Source organism: Helicoverpa armigera, chromosome 16 (genome assembly GCF_030705265.1).
Source record: "Helicoverpa armigera isolate CAAS_96S chromosome 16, ASM3070526v1, whole genome shotgun sequence".
NCBI classification, from domain to species: domain Eukaryota; kingdom Metazoa; phylum Arthropoda; class Insecta; order Lepidoptera; family Noctuidae; genus Helicoverpa; species Helicoverpa armigera.
In genome coordinates, this window is record NC_087135.1 from 7,024,873 (window position 1) to 7,041,764 (window position 16,892).

A 16,892-nucleotide genomic window follows, 5' to 3' on the forward strand; every position below is an offset into this window, starting at 1 on the left:
ATTTGGGTGATGATCAATTACATTGCGCAATTTAATTGATCGTCTAGGTTGCCCATCATATTACAACATCAATATAGATAAACTTCGATAGTGGGGCTTTTTGACGTCAGAATTCATTATAGTAGGTACGAAACATTGACGTTACACGGAAGTTGCGTTGTATCTCAGTTGTTATACTTATAAGTTTGTGAAAGAGAAAAAAGGTGTCAAATATGTTTTTCTAATGTTCAACCGGAACCAATTTTGCTTACTCTTTATTTGTATATTTTACTGAGTCGGCCCTTCGACTTACAATAATATTGTGCAATATTTCAAGAAAAGATTGCTCAACAAGATTTTTTGTCGCTAAAAATCATTGCGCAATGTTTAATGTTAACAACGTACGGTGTAGGTCAAATTTATTGATTGTGTAGAATCTGCAGTCACTAAATGTGCACAATAAGTAATATTGCGCAATTTTATTGATCGTCTACCTAGGGAACGCCTATGGATCGTGTTTTTATTATCGAATATCTCGGTTCAATTTTGGTGTCTTTTACCCTATTCAAAGTATGCAGGTAATCTGTATTGTAACCAATATTTTAAAATGGGAGGAATATGAATTCCACACAGTCGGATCATCAATCCTCTTTGGACCTAATGTTAGTAAGTTGGACCAAGATTATTTTGATACCTTTAGCTTTGTTTTGTACTGTATTTTATAGTCAACTGTCGAATTATGAGTGTCTCTAGATTTAGGTACCTACCATTCCTATATTTGAAAATTATAAAATTGCTTTTCTGAAAATATGCCTGAAATATTGTCGGTTCACATTACTGTACGACTTAATTTTAATATTAATTATAAATAGTTACTAATTAATTATCTACCTATATTTGAAATCTTTGGAATAAATATTTTTTTAAGTTACAGCCGCTCTGAGCATAATATTTTGTACCTGTTTTCTGGTAGGGTACATGTATTACCTAATATTCTATTCATTTGAAAGTGAGGAAAAGGCATTAGTCTGAGCGGCTAAGAAGTCTCTTAATATATTTAGTTTAAGTACTTGTTGAAATTAGGTATTTGATTAGATAATATGTTGTTTCCAAGTTATAATAATAGTTTGTTGAAAATTATTTATCGATCGATATGCCTTTTCGGTCAATGACATTGACATGACAAACGTGTAGGGTTGCCAGGTGTCTTAAAGCTGCGGTTACATAAGCGGATTGAAATATTCCCGTCTTGTTATCGAGATATAACCGATAAATTCGCTTGTTTATTGATCGATGTACCTACCTACTTATCAGCGCGTACTCTTGTCTCGTTAAATTCGGTAGCAATGAACGACTCGTTTTTCTTAATCTACCCTCAAACTAAAAAGTAGTAGTGTGCAAAAACGTACCTTGATAAATACTACGTTTTTCAAATACCTATATAATTGTCTAAATAACCGATTTTTTATTTTTAGCCAACTTCACAAATTGTAATCAATTCGGATGTATTTTGTTTGTTTGGTCGTCCATATGTCGATCGTTTATGAGCCGAATTGAGCGATTTTGTATCATATTTTCGTGAGTTTTATACAAGTACCCACATCTACATTATGATGATACAGGGGAACCGTCATAAATAAAATGGCTTAGCCTTTGTCTAATTGATAGAAATAAAATATTAGCACTTAGGTAGATTATGGACATTTAATAGAATACAATACCATTGCTTTTTATTGCTAACTATGTATAAGAGCTTCTTAGTTTTAGTTTGTTCAATAATATTAGTATAAATGGTTAAGATGAAAAAGGGTTTTATTTATTACAGCTTTTCGTATTTATATACCCTTTTGAAAGCATCAAACTTTGATGGGTAGCTTGTTTGGGTGCCCTCCATTGTAACAGAAAGTGAGGCCACATGACAGGCTGCTCCAATTATTTGATGCATGGGTTTGTCCTTATGAGTCACCAAGTATGTTGCAAATGCACCCACAAATGCATCACCTGCTCCCTGTAAAAAAATATGAAAATCAGAAATGGTTGCCCAGTTATAATGTTATTGCCAAATACCCTATCAAAACCTACTGTCGTATCCACTGGTGTAACATTATCACAAAAAACATGTATTGGTTCCTGATCATGTTTAGACATATAAACGGCTCCGTCAGGTCCCAAAGTAATAATAACTGATTCACAGCCAGTTTCCAGTAATTTCTTTAATACAGCCTCAGCGTTTCTGAAAAATTAAAGAAATACAAATAAAGAAGATGCAATAAATAATATTTTGATTTAGTAAGTACTTACTTTAGACTGACATCAGTATTGGTCAGTAAGGCAGCCTCAGGCTCATTGACACAAAGTATTGTGCAGTAAGGCAGTATTTCCTCTATACCTCTTCTAGCTGGTGCTGCATTTAGCAGCTTAATCTGTGTAAATAAATATAAACAATTAAAGGAGGTATGTTCATAAATCTTAACAGGCTAGGCAAATTCTGGTAAAACATACTCCTTTGTTCAATTTGAAAGCTTCCAGAGTAGTTTCCAGTGGTGTTTCCAACTGTCCAATGAGAATATCAGCATTTGTTATCAACTGTTCAGCATTTTTAACATCGTCTTTACTAAGATAACTATTGGCTCCAGGCACTATCACTATTTGGTTCTCTCCATTGTCAGCAACTGATATTTGAGCAATGCCTGTTGTTACGTCAGGAGTTAGTGCTACGTAAGTAGTGTCAACTCCTAGTTGATCAAAGTTTTTCTTGTATTTTTCACCCCATTGGTCAAGTCCAAGCTGAATGTGACATAAAAATATAAATTGATTATCTTTATAGGTTAGAAGAAGAATTAAGTTTGGCAAAACAAATTCATAAAGTAGTAATTAACAGTTTGAACACTTGAATTGTTGAGTCTCACCCTACATATCATGAAAGAGTTTCCTCCCAACTTTGCAGCGGCCACACATTGATTGGCTCCCTTTCCTCCATAGCTAGTTGTAAATTTAGTTCCAATGAGTGTCTCTCCGGGGTTAGGAAGCCTTGGTGCATATCTAAGATTATTAAATTCATTTACAAATTATGCTTACAAGGTAGGTAAGAATTCCAAGTAGATATTTTAAAACTTGACAACTACATAATAGAATCTTACAAGTTCTTCTGTGGATGACAACATAAATTAAAATCGTTACTTAGGATAGATCATAAAGTTATATAATTAATCAGTATAAGATGATAATAGGTAGGTAGAATATATTGAGATATTAGAAGACAATAATAACATACGTGGTAAAATCCACACTGCAAGATCCAATTACTACTATTTTCGACATAGCTTCGGTTTCGTCGATTAAAAAAAATATTTTATGAACTACTAGACTTCCACGTGTTATCAATTTATTGATATTGCAAAAACAATTATTGCCCGCCAGTAATGTGTCCGATACGGACTCAATCTTGTTGATACTAATAGAGTACTTACCTACAATCTAACTTTATATTGGAACTACTTCACAGTTATTGTTTTATGACTGCATGACGATAACAACTTACTCTCTCTCTCACTATCTCTAAAAACAATAAATGAAACAAAAACCTAAACTAAATAAATAACATCAAGACATCATAAATCAGCTGTTCTTGTTTGTCTTGCCTAGTGTTGTCATCTTCGATTTTTTTTTTATTGTTGTCATGACAATAAAAAATATAGCCGTCTGCCTGGAATCTTGCGTCTCGCTGGAATGGAATAACCAAAGCCTGCTCTACACTTAGCCCGCGGACCGCGCGCGATATGCGTTTAGAAGAATTTGCGGAACAGCTCCACACTTGGCGTTCGCGGCTATCGCGCGCGGTCAGCGGGCTAAGTGTAGAGCGGGCTTAACACATCAGCGCGAGCGTCATAGGTAGGTGGCGCCTCACCCAGCCGCGCGCGTTAGTGGACATTCCGCATTGGGGTCTGCCTGGCACCTTTGTTTCTTTTGTTTTTTATTTGCATCCGATTGGAACACCGACTTACTTAAAAGTATGTTCTAGGAAAACATTTAAAATGAAAAGGAACAAAGGGAAGAGCTACATAAAGTGAAGGTATGATCTCAAAAGTAAAAGAGGGGTAGGTATAACTTAACAAATGTTAAATTAAAAAAATATTTTTTGCAATTCCCGCTACCAGCAGTATAGTTTCCACGGAACGCATGAAATCTTGGCGATAATGGAGTTAGGTACCTACTATTTACAAACTAGCTCCCGCCAGCCCTTGCACCCACCCGCTTCATAAGAGAACTACTTCTCCCACCCGGATAAAGTGTGGTATAAGCTACGTTGCTGCTAAGTTTCATCAGAATCCATTCAGCCTTTTACAGGTGCAGAAGTAAAAAATGTACGCACAAACACCAACAAACTTTGGTTTTTGTAACACTACTGTGTTATAAAGTAAATATGTACTTACTCGAGTACTGCAGTAATATCGTATTGTTATGATCTAAGTACCTACAAATAATACTTGACAATCAGTGACATTTTAATCTTAACTTTTGTCATTGACCTATGAATTAATTTAATGAGTACATAAATGTTTGTTTAAAGCTGGCTTTTCACTAATATAGTATTTATTACATCCTGAGATATAATATTTTATAGCCTGTCAAGTTGAGAAAATATTTCTAGTTTAGGATGTTATATACAGCACAGTGTTAAATGTATGACGAGCAATAAAATATTACATCTAAGGATATAATATATCCCTTAGTGAGAAGCTGGCACAAATTAGAAACATCACATAACATGATACATTTTTAAGTACATGAACTATAAATTAAAATACCTTAGCTGTTTAAAGTTTATATTTAACATTTCTACATTACAAGGCTTACAACAAAATTCATTATTACATTTTAGCTGTTTTTAGGGCTCTCAATTTCTGGTTCAGCTGTACTACTTTTTACTTTTGGAGTATTTTGGCCTTTACCAATGTTTTTAGCTATCTCACTGACTTTTGACTGCCTATAATCATTCTTTGCTGCTTCAAGTAATACATTTTGTATCAAAAGCTTATTATTTGTGCTCCTGTTCAAAAGGTCTGGGTAAGGGTTTCCTCTGAGTTCTAAAACAACCTTTTCAAGTCGTCTGGCAACTTGAGGCTTTGGTGCCTGATACAGTCTTGTAAATGATAAGTTTGTGTTCTCATATCTTGGCACTAGTACTTTGAACAGCTTGTGAATAAGTTCTTTTTCCAGTAGCCAAAAATCTGCTGTGTCCATTGTAGGTTTGTGGCAGTCTCCATTGCGTATGGCCTCAGATATAAGCTAAAATACAAGAAGAAATATTACAAAACACAAATACAACAATTTTGCAATTTGGTACAACAATTAAATAATTTATGGTTATGAATGATTGGCTTCTGTAAACGTACTCTTTCAGCATATTGGCGTGCTTCATCCGCTCTGTTATAGTTTAACTCAATTCTCTCAAATTTGATTAAACCTGTGACGGTTTTACGTAATTTATCTATCCTTCCTTCAGGACCCTTAGGACATCTTAGGTTCCGATGTCTCGGTGGAACCGGTATACGCAGCTTCGAAACTAATTTAGACACTTCCGCTTGATTCATATTTATTTTATCTTAGTGCTATTTTAATGGTAAAATATCAAGTGTCTGATTTTATTATCATAAAACTTCATAAATCGAGCTCGATTAACTTAGGTTATGCTATTTTTTTTATCACCATAGAGTCAAATTATTCGTTTTTTTTTTTGCAATCAACTATTCTGTGGTGTAGTACGACTTTATTTTACAATCTTTTTTATTAATATTTCATGAATTATCCGGCATTATTTATGTTTTATATATTTATAGCCCACTTCAATGTTTCATTATTTATTATGAAAAATAAGTTAACAAGCGGAATAAGTGCAAGCTTTTGTGCTTAACTTGTACCTGCTGTACCATAAACTGTTATAACTGATGCTCTACACTCCATAAAAGAGCTGAGCTACTCAGCCTCAGCCGGGGTAAAAATTACAGTCGATACGTTTTTTAATATTTGCAATATTCAAAACTATCTGTCAATGTCACTGTCAGCAGTGGCACTAGGCACTAGCGCAAAGAGTAAAGTAATATATAGGGAAAAGAGAGCCCTCTTGCGTGATAATCATGCAAACCTATTTGTCAATGCGCCATCTCTCTCTAAATTGGCCCCGAACTACCTACATAGCTATAGCTATAAAAATATATATGCATCATATTCATAACATTTTCTATTAGGGAAAATAGCACCATGTAACTATAACATTGGTTATCGTTATAGTTACATTATGCTACTTACCCTAATAGAAAATGTCATCGTTAATATAGTAAAAGGTCGAAGAAAAACAAATAATTATTATGTATTTATTACTTTTTATACGCGTGTACGCAGTCGTAAGTAAGTCGTGGTGGCCCAGTGGGTAAAGGACCTACCTCAAGTACGAGGGCGCGGGTTCGATCCCAGGTCAGGCAAGTACCAATGCAACTTTTCTAAGTTTGTATGTACTTTCTAAGTATATCTTAGACACCATTGACTGTGTTTCGGATGGCACGTTAAACTGTAGGTCCCGGCTGTCATTGAACATCCTTGGCAGTCGTTACGGGTAGTCAGAAGCCAGTAAGTCTGACACCAGTCTAACCAAGGGGTATCGGGTTGCCCGGGTTACTGGGTTGAGGAGGTCAGATAGGCAGTCGCTTCTTGTAAAGCACTGGTACTCAGCTGAATCCGGTTAGACTGGAAGCCGACCCCAACATGATTGGGAAAAGGCTCGGAGGATGATGACGCGTGTACGCAGAATGCAAAAACCGCCATATTGATATTTTGTTATGATCGATGATCGGTTTTGTTAAGTTACTTGGAATACTGACACCAGGTCTTTTTAGATTAAAATTGATATTTGTGCTTTTTCAAACCGTATTTAATTTATTCGCCTATTTTATCTTTTTTTAAGTGTCTAATATTTTCCTCATACTTTTCTCTAATTAATATTGCATAAATAATTTTATATTGACAAACAAAAACCATTATAGTGTAGTAAAAATATGATAAAAACTATAAGGACATGAATCAAGGTGGTAAGTAAAACAAATAGAAGTGAGAATTAATAATTCTTTATCATTTTAAGACAGTAGTCTAGTTTAAAATAAATAAAATAATTACGATTTTGTTTCATTAAATGGCAATACATTAATTGCGTTCCCGGTTAATATCAAGATATAAGAGGATTTTAAGCATAACTTGAATGATACCCTCTCTTAAAAAAATGACAATGAGCGGATAACCGTCAATGTCAAACAGACAGACGTCAAATGACGGCCCTGGCGTCTGGGGACTCGAAGTAGTTATATGTCAATGACTCGAAGTCAACAAATCAAATAAACAACTAAAATAAATAGAAATCATATAAACTGTTTGCTAAAATGAATACCTAGCATTTGGATTTAAAGTTAAACATACCAAAATTTCTTCGACTTGTAGTCATGGAAGGATTCTGTAGAGGTTGTCTTATAAAATATAATGAACCTATGGAGTTGCTGCAGTATACTGAAAAGAATAGAAGACTGTTTGTTTATTCCACGGGTTTGCAGGTAAATTTTTAATCAATTTATTAATATCCTACTAATATTATAAACGCGAAAGTTTGATGTATGGATGTATGGATGTATGGATGTTTGTTACTCTTTCACGCAAAAACTACTGAATGGATTTTAATGAAACTTTACAATAATATAGCTTATACATCAGAATAACACATAGGCTACAATTTGTAAACATATTGTTCGAAATACTAAACCAGCGCAGAAGAAGTCGCGGGCACCAGCTAGTATACAATAATTTCATTAAATATCCTTATTGTTTCCCTAACTGTGTAATTAATGGCAAATAACAGCATAACACTTATTTTTACCGCCGTTTATGTTCAATAATTTACCTAAGCCTATTTGACAGGGTCTTACTTATCTCCAAATAAAAAAACAAAATCTACGGACACTGTTTATTCTGTGCTAAATGAGTAAATACAAGCTTCAATTATTGTTTGAGTTCATATATACACCGTGACTTTTTAGTCGTCTTACAACGGCAGCCCACTTCATGTATCCAATGACTAGTAAACGTTCATATAAAAAAATATATAAGAACACCCTGTTGTGAGCACTGCCGGAATCTTGTATCAATGGAGCGCGGCGCGTTGGGAAGCTACCTACTTTCTACCGTTTGATATGTTAACATTTTTTTTTTTCAGTATTTTTCATTGAACCTATTATCTTAATTAAGTAAGGCTATAAATTTATAATCGTGTCTAGTGGTATTTTATGTCGGATAGATTGAGTGGACCACCTTTGTAAGACGACTAAAAAGTCACGGTGTATAGTAAAATATGATGGTTTTTTATGTTATATTCAACTATTCCTTATTTCAGGTGAAAAGAAATGATACATTCACATTCCAGCTATGTAAAGACTGCTTCCTAAACATGAAGGCAGCTTGTAAGTTCAAGAAACTGTGTCGGACATCAGATAAACGCTTTAGGAACTACTTAGCAATCAAAGATGTTGGGGATCCTCTGGACTTCTGTACATTCCTTAAAAATAGTGATGACACTTTAACATTCCGGTAATTATCAACTCATAGATATTTTCCTTGTAAAGCACTGGTACTCAGCTACATCCGGTTAGACTGGAAGCCGACCCCAACATAGTTGGGAAAAAGGCGATTTGAGGTTGAGATATTTTCCTTCTGTGCGAGACAAATGTAATGATATCTGTCTCTGATTTAAGCAACCGTCCTTAAGTACTTCAGGACTTCAACAGTATAAAGTATAAGAGGGTATAAGAGAGTATAAGAGGTGCATTTTTATTCTTAAGTTTTTGGGCTCAAGACTACAAAGCAACATTGAGAGCCATTGATAATGAACCAGGAAAACAACAAAATGTGGCACATTTACCCTGAGTGTTGTTTCTCTACATTAATTTGTCCTCCACTTCTCACAAACTTTTCTATTTGTGGTTGCTTATTCATGAAGACACTTAAGTTTGAACATCTATAATTTGTTAATGCATTTTACAGTCTTCCAATGACAAGTGGGAGCAGTACACCAGCAAACCAAAAATGCAGAGATGATGATAACGGTAAGTACCTATGACAACACTATACTAAACAATAAAACTAAGTATATCTTAGACATCAATGGCTGATAAAAAGGTGAAGGAAAACCTCTTGAGGAAACCTCTTGAGGAAACCTGTAACGTCTGAAATCACCAACCCGCAGTGACCAAGCGTGGTGATTAATTCTCATTCCTTCTCCGTGTGAGATAAAAAGGCTGTAACAGTAACAGTCCTTCTACATATCATGTAAGTACTCCGCTGAAAAGTAGAATGATAGTCTAGTCTTGTATTAGACGTTAATTTATCAATCCTGAAAAAAGATCAAGCACTTAAAATACTGAATACTGTAGAAGTGATAATAGTTTTTGTCTCAGTCATAAACTTGCATCAGGTCCAAAAGAAGGAAAGGTTTGTTTTGATAGCTGAGATATCAGTTTGAAATAATTCTAAGATATTTTACAGATAAAAACCAGACTCCTGATTGATCAAAAAATGAGCAATGAAGTAAATTGAGGTGATGTCTACTTTGGTGTTCCTCAGGGTAGCATACACGGTCCAACGCTTCCCTCTGCCAACTATAATGCTGCAAAAAGCCTTTAATTTCATAAAAAAAAACTACCATCCTTCTATGGAAAGTACTTTTAACTAAGTGTTAATCGCCCATAATTTTATATGGATTTCATAATAATGTTTACTGACACAAAAATAAATGTACATTTCAGAATCAACATGCACGAGTATCCGTAACTTCATGACGGATATCCTACAAGGCGAGGAGATGCCGGACACTGAAGCGAGGATCATTAAAGAGGTTATAGAAGAAGAAGCTGATGTACTGGATGACTCACTTGATTCACACTGGTTGCAGGATGATATGTCCATTGATACAGATTTTAGACTGGATTTTAGGTAAGCTTTGAGACAATTGTGACATTACTTGTAACAAGGCAGCTATTATTAATATTATTTTATTGAACAGTATTGAAGAAAAAGAGAATTCATGTCTTAACATTCTGTAGATAGGTATACTTATTTCATTGCTTTTAGTTTCAGCCCGTTTTCAACACCGCGCACTGTTAACAATGATCGATGTTATACGCCCAAGAAGTATGTAGAACAGAAGGAAGAACAAATAAATTTTTACTCTGTAAACACTGAAAAACAGTCCGAAATATTAAAAGATTTTACAGATGCTTTTAAAAATAATGATGTATTGAAAGGTTTTGAACTTGACAAAGTTAATCATATAGATAAATCAGAACGTAATGAAAAACAAATAAATGCTTTTGATATAGATGAAATTGATGGTAAATATGAAGGAAAAAGTAAAAGTGATGTCAATAATCACAATAATTTAAAGGAACTATGCAATTATGGCTTAGACGATATTGACGGTGTCGGGAAATCTGTTAATAATAGTGTGAAACAAAATCAAAAGTTGAAAGAGCTATTAGATCTAAGCCTAGATAATATTGACAGCATTGACAAGCCAGATAGCTGTACAAATAAAACAAATCAAAGTCTAGGAGAATTATGTGATCTTAGTTTAAGTAATTTTGATGATTCAGAAAGATCTGAAAGTAATACTTTCAAAGATGATCGCTGTATTAAACAATTATCAGTTTTTGAAGAAATCAATGCCATTGGGAAATCAGTCAGAGGGTTAGAGTTGCCAAATCTAAGTATTTTAGATAAGACCAAAATAAGCGTATGTCCAACTAAAGATGTGATTGGGTCTATACAACCTGCTGAAATAAGTAATAGTAGCATTAATATTGAAGCGTTATTGAAAGACAAACCCTGTACAATAGACAGAAATTTAGAAGAGGCACTAAAGAATACAGATAATAAAGAGTTTTCTTTGGATGATTTACTTGTTTCCCCACCAGGTAATATTGATACTTGTAAAGTATTTTTTAATGAAATCATTAATAAAATAGATACATTAATGTCATTAATATACGTTTTTTCGATAATTTCAGTGTACCAACAGTCAGCTGCCTCCACGCCAACAATTAATAACATATTATTTGGCGAGAAACTTGATATAGTCACCACTGACAATATAAATCCGAAAATTGGACAATGTATAGAAACATATGACAATGTACAAGGTGATATAGAAATATTCGAAGAATTCTTCCAGAATGATACAAAAGAATTTGATTTGGATGATATCAAGAAAGGAAATGGTGGTTTTAAATCAGAAATTGATCAAGGAACTATTGTTCTTGAAAATGGTACTGTAGGTAATAAGGAAAATGAAATAATGATGATGGATGTAGATATACCTGATGTTAACAAATTATGTACTGATAACAAAAACCATATTCCTGAATCAACAACTGAGAATACTTTAGGAGTAGTATCTAGTACAACTGAAAATCAAATATTTGATATAGAAACTACATCATGTAATCTCTGCAACAAGCAATTTCGAGATGAAAGATCTTTGTTTATACATTTAACGAAAAAACACAACATGAAAGTGGAAAAACCTAAACAGAAACGAAAAAGAGCCAATAAAACAAAATTGTGCAATAAATGTGGGAAGGAAGTTAACGATAGTAGTGCAAATTACTCGAGGCACGTCAAAAAATGTGGGGTAAGTCGGAAATGGTGTTGTCACATCATCATCCTTTTTCAGAACATCGTGTGTTCTTCCATATTGTAATTATTTTTATCATCTATTTTACTTCCAGAAAATACATACAAAGAAATTCATAAGAAACTAATAATTTGTACCAAAATACCGATCCTCTTATTTTACACATTTGTTAACATCCGATATGGTCTAGTGGCTAGGATACCTGGCTCTCACCCAGGAGGCTCGGGTTCGATTCCCGGTATCGGAAATCACTTTTTGACGTTTTTCTTTGTTAGAGATTAGAGTTGTTTTTTTTTTTGCAGGAATCTAAACCAACATTTAAATGCAACCGTTGTTTGGAAGAATTTAAGTCTGAAACTAATCTAAAGAAGCATATGACGTCTCACACAAACATGAAACCTTTGAAAATACCTAGCAAGAACGTAAGTAAAAATAAACTGCGCAAATTTTTCTCAAGTAATCATGGATATTATATCGTTCGCCGAGATAGATTTGGAAACTATTTGAAGATATCCAATTACTTCAAATCTTTAACAGTAAAAGGGTAACAAAAAAACGTGCAACCGGACTTTTGCACGTTAGCCGTTTTCCCGCGGTTTTTTCCGCGTCCCGTGAGAACTACTACCCGTAACGGGATAAAAATATAGCCTATGTTACTCGGAAAGAGTGTAGATTTCTAACAGTGAAAGAATTTTTCAAATCAGTTAGTAATTGCCGAGCTTTAATATGTGAATGTAGATTATTTTTTAGTCCTTTGTAGTTATTTTACAGTCTGTCTACATCTCTATATTCTAACTCTCCTTCTACGGGTCTGCTGGCAGAGATTTCTTTAGAAATAAGCAGTACCTTTATACTATTTTATGTTACTTCTACTTCTTTCGTGTGTGTTTACTGTGTACATAAATGGTTTAATAAATACAAAAAATATTTGTAAATAAAATAATATGTTTTCTTGACTTTTCAGGACTACGTATGTACCATATGTGGTACAAGCATGAACAGGCTCAGCAATTTCACTCTGCACATGAGGCGACATACTAAGGACTACTCAGCCACGTGTAAAGTATGTGGCAAAGGTTTTTATAGACAATCTGAATTGGTCACTCATATGAGGTAAGTAGCCAATTTAGCTTAGATAGTTGCGTATTTCCCTTTCCGTGTTCAACTGGCGACACCGGTCTCGTGAAATCCACACGCTTTTGTTTTACTACGGAATCCTACGATCCCGTGTTCAATTCGCGTCAGCTGAGCACGCCTTTGCGATCAAGTGGCGCTGGGTAAGGTTTAACAAAATCGTGTGCAGTTGAACACTTTTTTGACTTGACTCTTAGACTGTTTGAGTCTTCAAGAGCGTCTTGAATCGTTATCAATAGTAAACAGTTGTATTATTAACTGAATATGATTTCAATGAAATATTACATACAATACCTACAATTAATGAACCATTTATTATCAGCACAAAAATAACAAAAAAGAACACCGACAAGACAACTAAGTATGTATTTTGCGGAACGTTCGTTTTGGTCTATGTTCACAGCGACATTGTGTGCACGTTTCTTTTTAACAGAACGGCCGAACCGAATTCTACCACTGCTGGGTAATTGTTTTTGATGACAGTAACAAATAAATAACAAATTGCAATGAGAAGCGCGCGAACGAATCCAACTTCGGGCGCTCTCGCCTGCTTCGGCCCGCACGATTTATCCCGAACATTTACGAACGCGCTAAATCAGTACGGATTTGTTTCGAATAGACAGGTTAAAAAACCGTGTTCCATTCAATCACACACTGTTTTGTAAAACTTCTTTTAACGTTGCTTGATCGCAAAAGCGTGTTCAGCTGACGCGAATTGAACACGGGATCGTAGGATCAGGCCCGCCGCTAGCTGTTTGTTCGCCCGCGTGCAAAACCGATTATGCCGCCCTACGACTACATATTATACTGGGTTTTGTCAAAAAATATATAAGGGGGGGGGGGTTCCAGGGGGTCCGGACCCCCCCGCCCATTCATATCCATCTTACTTTTCCAACAGAAAAAAATATGTACCTGCACCGCTCTGATTGCAAAAAACGCACTTCCTTCTGGATACATAAATATTGCAATAGGTACATAACATATATTACCTACACATAACTTTTTATTTACTTGAAATGCTCTAAGTCTTAGAGTAACCTAAGAAGTCCTGGATTAGCCCATTAGCAGACTAAGCAATTGCTTAGGGCATCAATGCAGTGCAATCATTACCCAAGTGGCCCCCATGTATTGAAAGATTGTGATTAATGGGTAGGTACCTACATATTGTATATCAAAGTGCTTAGAACAGATTATGGGTAACTTAAACTAACGAACGTAAATATATATAGCAATGTTTAATTTCAGTAAAATATGTTATTAATGGTTTTTGGTGGGTTTTCCGTTAAAAAAGTTAACGCATGAGACATATTTCATATGTAAGGAAGGGCGAGCGAAGCGAGCGCGAAATTTTTTTAGTCTAAGGACACTAAACAAATAAAAACCACCGTAAATTAACAAAGCAAAGTCAAAAAGTAAGATATGCACAGAAATGAAGTGCAAATGTACATGAAGCCGCGAGCGAAGCGAGGGCGATTTTTTCCTTAGAGTTTTCATGAAGTAAACATATAATAAAAAGCCAAAGTGAACAAAAAGCTATAACGGACGTGAGCGAAAAATGATTTTTCAGAATTGAATGCCTCAACAATCAAACAAAGATAAATTGCGATCAGTGCCGGTTTTTACTCTACCAGCGCCCTAGGCGAGATTTCTACGGCGCCCTCCAACTGCAATTCAAACCCATACGAAAAACAGAGACGCATGTAGTTACCGATTGCGCGAGCGAAGCGAGCGCGAATATTTTTTTTATAGTGAACAAGTCGAAACAAAAAGATTAGACTGATTAGACAGAAAAAGAAGTTTAGCCTGGAAGCCGACCCCAACATAGTTTGGGAAAAGGCTCGGAGGATGATGAAGTCGAAGCAAAAATTACGTAAAATGTAGCCCAATCGTACATAAGTTATTGCTGGTTGATGAATGCAAAAACACTGGAACACGTCTTCTGATTGCGCGAGCGAAGCGAGCGCGAAATTTTTGTTATATTTTAGAACTCAAAACAAAAATTACTTAAAATTTTGTCCAAACGTACATAACTCTTTGTTGATGATGGCGCCTATGTATTAAAATTTTGGGACTTAAAGTAGTACCGTAAATAAGAAAGTTCATATGGAAACTAGAAGTTACTTTCTTTAATAAAAGAACTTAAAAACGACGCTCCCTTTTTGCTAGGGTAGCTAAAAAATTCTTGAAAAATAAAAACAACTGTAAAGTGAAGCAAGCCCGAAAATGTTTGAGTTTTGGATCACTAAAAGTCCTAAACATATATAATAAAAAGCGACTGTGAAGTGAAGAAGCCGCGAGCGAAGGGAGCGCGAATTTTTTTGAGTATTGGGACATTAAAAGTAGTGTTTCATCGAGAATTTCTCAAATTTAACGCGGAATTAAACACAAATTCGCTTCGGCGCCCCTGAGCCCGCGGCGCCCGGGTTATTCGCGCACGCTGCACCATTGGTTAAGATGGCTCTGATGCTATCCATTCATTTGGGTACAGTTCTTGTAAGTTGCAATCTTTGATGAAATTTAAAACAAAAATAGGAGTAACATCTGATCAAGGATTGGTTGGGGGCGCCGCAGGCGCCCCTTATATCCGGCGTCCTGGGCCGTAGCCCAACCGCGCCCTACCCTAAAATCGCTACTGACTGCGATATCTGACATGGAGGCGCGAGCGCAGCGAGCGCGAATTTTTTTGGGGATGCAAAGGATGAACCCGTCAAAATTGATAGAGGACGACCAAAGCGAGGGCGGCTTTTTCTGAAATTTTATTGCTAATCTACTCATCTATTTTTAGTAAAAATATTTTTATTACGTAATTATGGTTTAATTTTGCCGTATGGGTTAATTTTGCCGCCCCCTAAATAGTGCCGCCCAGGGCATTTGCTCTCTCCCCCCACGCTACGCTAAAGGTTGATCTTAAATCTTTTTTAATAATTTTTAATTTTGAAAATGATCAACAGATGTAACTGAAACCGGCAGTGTAAGTTATATTTTTAGCGCTATTGCTGTGTTCGGAAATATTGAAATCAAATAATTGGTAAAAAGATATTGTATTTTTTTAATATTACGTGATAGGTCGCTCGATTTGCCGCCCCCTAGGACGTGCCGCCCGCGTGCGGTGCACGCGCTGCACGCCCGCTTACGGCGGGCCTGCGTAGGATTCCGTAGTAAAACAAAAGCGTGTGGATTTCACGAGACCGGTGTCGCCAGTTGAACACGGAAAGGGAAATACGCTAGATAGTTAGATGTTACAGTAAAACTGGTTCTCTTTTGTTCTAACTGCTTACTCACTTTCCTGTTGTCTATGCCCCCTTCCATACCATAGTCAGAGGTTCAAAGAGTAAAGCCTAACGTTAAGACTACTTTGTTGTCCGTCTGTCACCAGACTTTACCTAAATCTCATGATCTGCTGTAACAATTGTTTTCACCGTTACAAAAATTAGAACCTACTATTTTTTTTTTAATTTTCCAGACAACATACCGGCGAAACTCCATATTCGTGCAGATTCTGCCCGCGGTTATTTACTCGTAAAGACGTCTTGACTAGACACGTCCTCATACATTTAAGTAAGTGACTTCTGCTCAATTATCAGTTGTTTTCTTTAATGTTATGAATAACTAGCTGTAGGTACTGTTTTATTAAATGTATGCCCCCTAAAACACCAAGTGAAATAATGACGTTTGTACTGTTTTCAATTCCAGATGAAAGATTATTCGAATGCGACTATTGTGGCTGGAAATGCTTTAAAAAATACGATTTACGAAGACATTTACAGTGTTGTATGAGAAAGCGCGGCAAACTGCCTAGCGAAAAAAATATGGCGGATGATAAGAAAGAAAATGAACAAATTACTGTGATATATACAACGGGTGACGATACCGCGATTAAAAAACAATTGCCGTTCATAGAAACTGAATTGAGCAATTAGGAAACGGAAAATAAATCAATGTTATGATGACTTGTTTTATTTTTTCACCAAAATACATGTCTATTATATTTATATTACCCATTATAATCCATTGCTCTATCGGACCGATTTTCTGTCACTCAGGTGCAAGTAGC

The 16,892-nt window shown here is 35.4% G+C and overlaps 3 protein-coding genes and 1 non-coding gene across 5 annotated transcripts; 2 read left to right on the forward strand and 2 right to left on the reverse strand.

Annotated features, from left to right (window-relative positions):
• Positions 1 to 1,664: 1,664 nt before the first annotated feature.
• On the reverse strand, positions 1,665 to 3,614 carry LOC110378738 (ribokinase). 2 transcript variants are annotated; one of them, XM_064038405.1, is made up of 6 exons: positions 3,450 to 3,614; positions 2,889 to 3,021; positions 2,482 to 2,766; positions 2,281 to 2,402; positions 2,062 to 2,212; positions 1,665 to 1,987 (listed from the first exon to the last, which is right to left on the reverse strand). In XM_064038405.1, the coding sequence occupies exons 2-6, from the start codon at positions 2,898 to 2,900 to the stop codon at positions 1,799 to 1,801; spliced, it is 759 nt and encodes a 252-aa protein (XP_063894475.1). In that variant the 5' UTR covers positions 2,901 to 3,021; positions 3,450 to 3,614; the 3' UTR covers positions 1,665 to 1,798. The 2 variants fall into 2 exon arrangements, with proteins under 2 accessions (XP_063894475.1, XP_063894474.1); XM_064038404.1 differs by lacking the exon at positions 3,450 to 3,614 and adding an exon at positions 3,254 to 3,437.
• A 1,174-nt stretch (positions 3,615 to 4,788) lies between these two features.
• LOC135117946 (large ribosomal subunit protein bL17m) lies at positions 4,789 to 5,701 on the reverse strand. The gene is made up of 2 exons (XM_064038578.1): positions 5,376 to 5,701; positions 4,789 to 5,268 (listed from the first exon to the last, which is right to left on the reverse strand). The coding sequence occupies exons 1-2, from the start codon at positions 5,571 to 5,573 to the stop codon at positions 4,858 to 4,860; spliced, it is 609 nt and encodes a 202-aa protein (XP_063894648.1). The 5' UTR covers positions 5,574 to 5,701; the 3' UTR covers positions 4,789 to 4,857.
• A 1,648-nt stretch (positions 5,702 to 7,349) lies between these two features.
• Positions 7,350 to 16,785, forward strand: LOC126055409 (uncharacterized). The gene is made up of 10 exons (XM_064038676.1): positions 7,350 to 7,577; positions 8,411 to 8,604; positions 9,058 to 9,119; positions 9,819 to 10,005; positions 10,144 to 10,985; positions 11,079 to 11,701; positions 12,007 to 12,126; positions 12,669 to 12,817; positions 16,302 to 16,396; positions 16,532 to 16,785. The coding sequence occupies exons 1-10, from the start codon at positions 7,470 to 7,472 to the stop codon at positions 16,756 to 16,758; spliced, it is 2,607 nt and encodes an 868-aa protein (XP_063894746.1). The 5' UTR covers positions 7,350 to 7,469; the 3' UTR covers positions 16,759 to 16,785.
• On the forward strand, positions 11,880 to 11,951 carry Trnae-cuc (transfer RNA glutamic acid (anticodon CUC)). Its single transcript has one exon. It is a non-coding gene; the product is annotated as a tRNA-Glu (tRNA).
• Positions 16,786 to 16,892: the final 107 nt, after the last annotated feature.

Coding starts and splice junctions, on each gene's coding strand:
- LOC110378738 (XM_064038404.1), bottom strand. CDS start 3,300: ATGTCGAAAATAGTAGTAATTGGATCTTGCAGTGTGGATTTTACCAC. Junction 3,022..3,253: donor TGCAGTGTGGATTTTACCAC/GTATGTTATTAT, acceptor TAATAATCTTAG/ATATGCACCAAGGCTTCCTA. Junction 2,767..2,888: donor ACTCTTTCATGATATGTAGG/GTGAGACTCAAC, acceptor TGTCACATTCAG/CTTGGACTTGACCAATGGGG.
- LOC135117946 (XM_064038578.1), bottom strand. CDS start 5,573: ATGAATCAAGCGGAAGTGTCTAAATTAGTTTCGAAGCTGCGTATACCG. Junction 5,269..5,375: donor CACGCCAATATGCTGAAAGA/GTACGTTTACAG, acceptor CTTGTATTTTAG/CTTATATCTGAGGCCATACG.
- LOC126055409 (XM_064038676.1), top strand. CDS start 7,470: ATGGAAGGATTCTGTAGAGGTTGTCTTATAAAATATAATGAACCTATG. Junction 9,120..9,818: donor ATGCAGAGATGATGATAACG/GTAAGTACCTAT, acceptor TGTACATTTCAG/AATCAACATGCACGAGTATC. Junction 16,397..16,531: donor ACACGTCCTCATACATTTAA/GTAAGTGACTTC, acceptor TTTCAATTCCAG/ATGAAAGATTATTCGAATGC.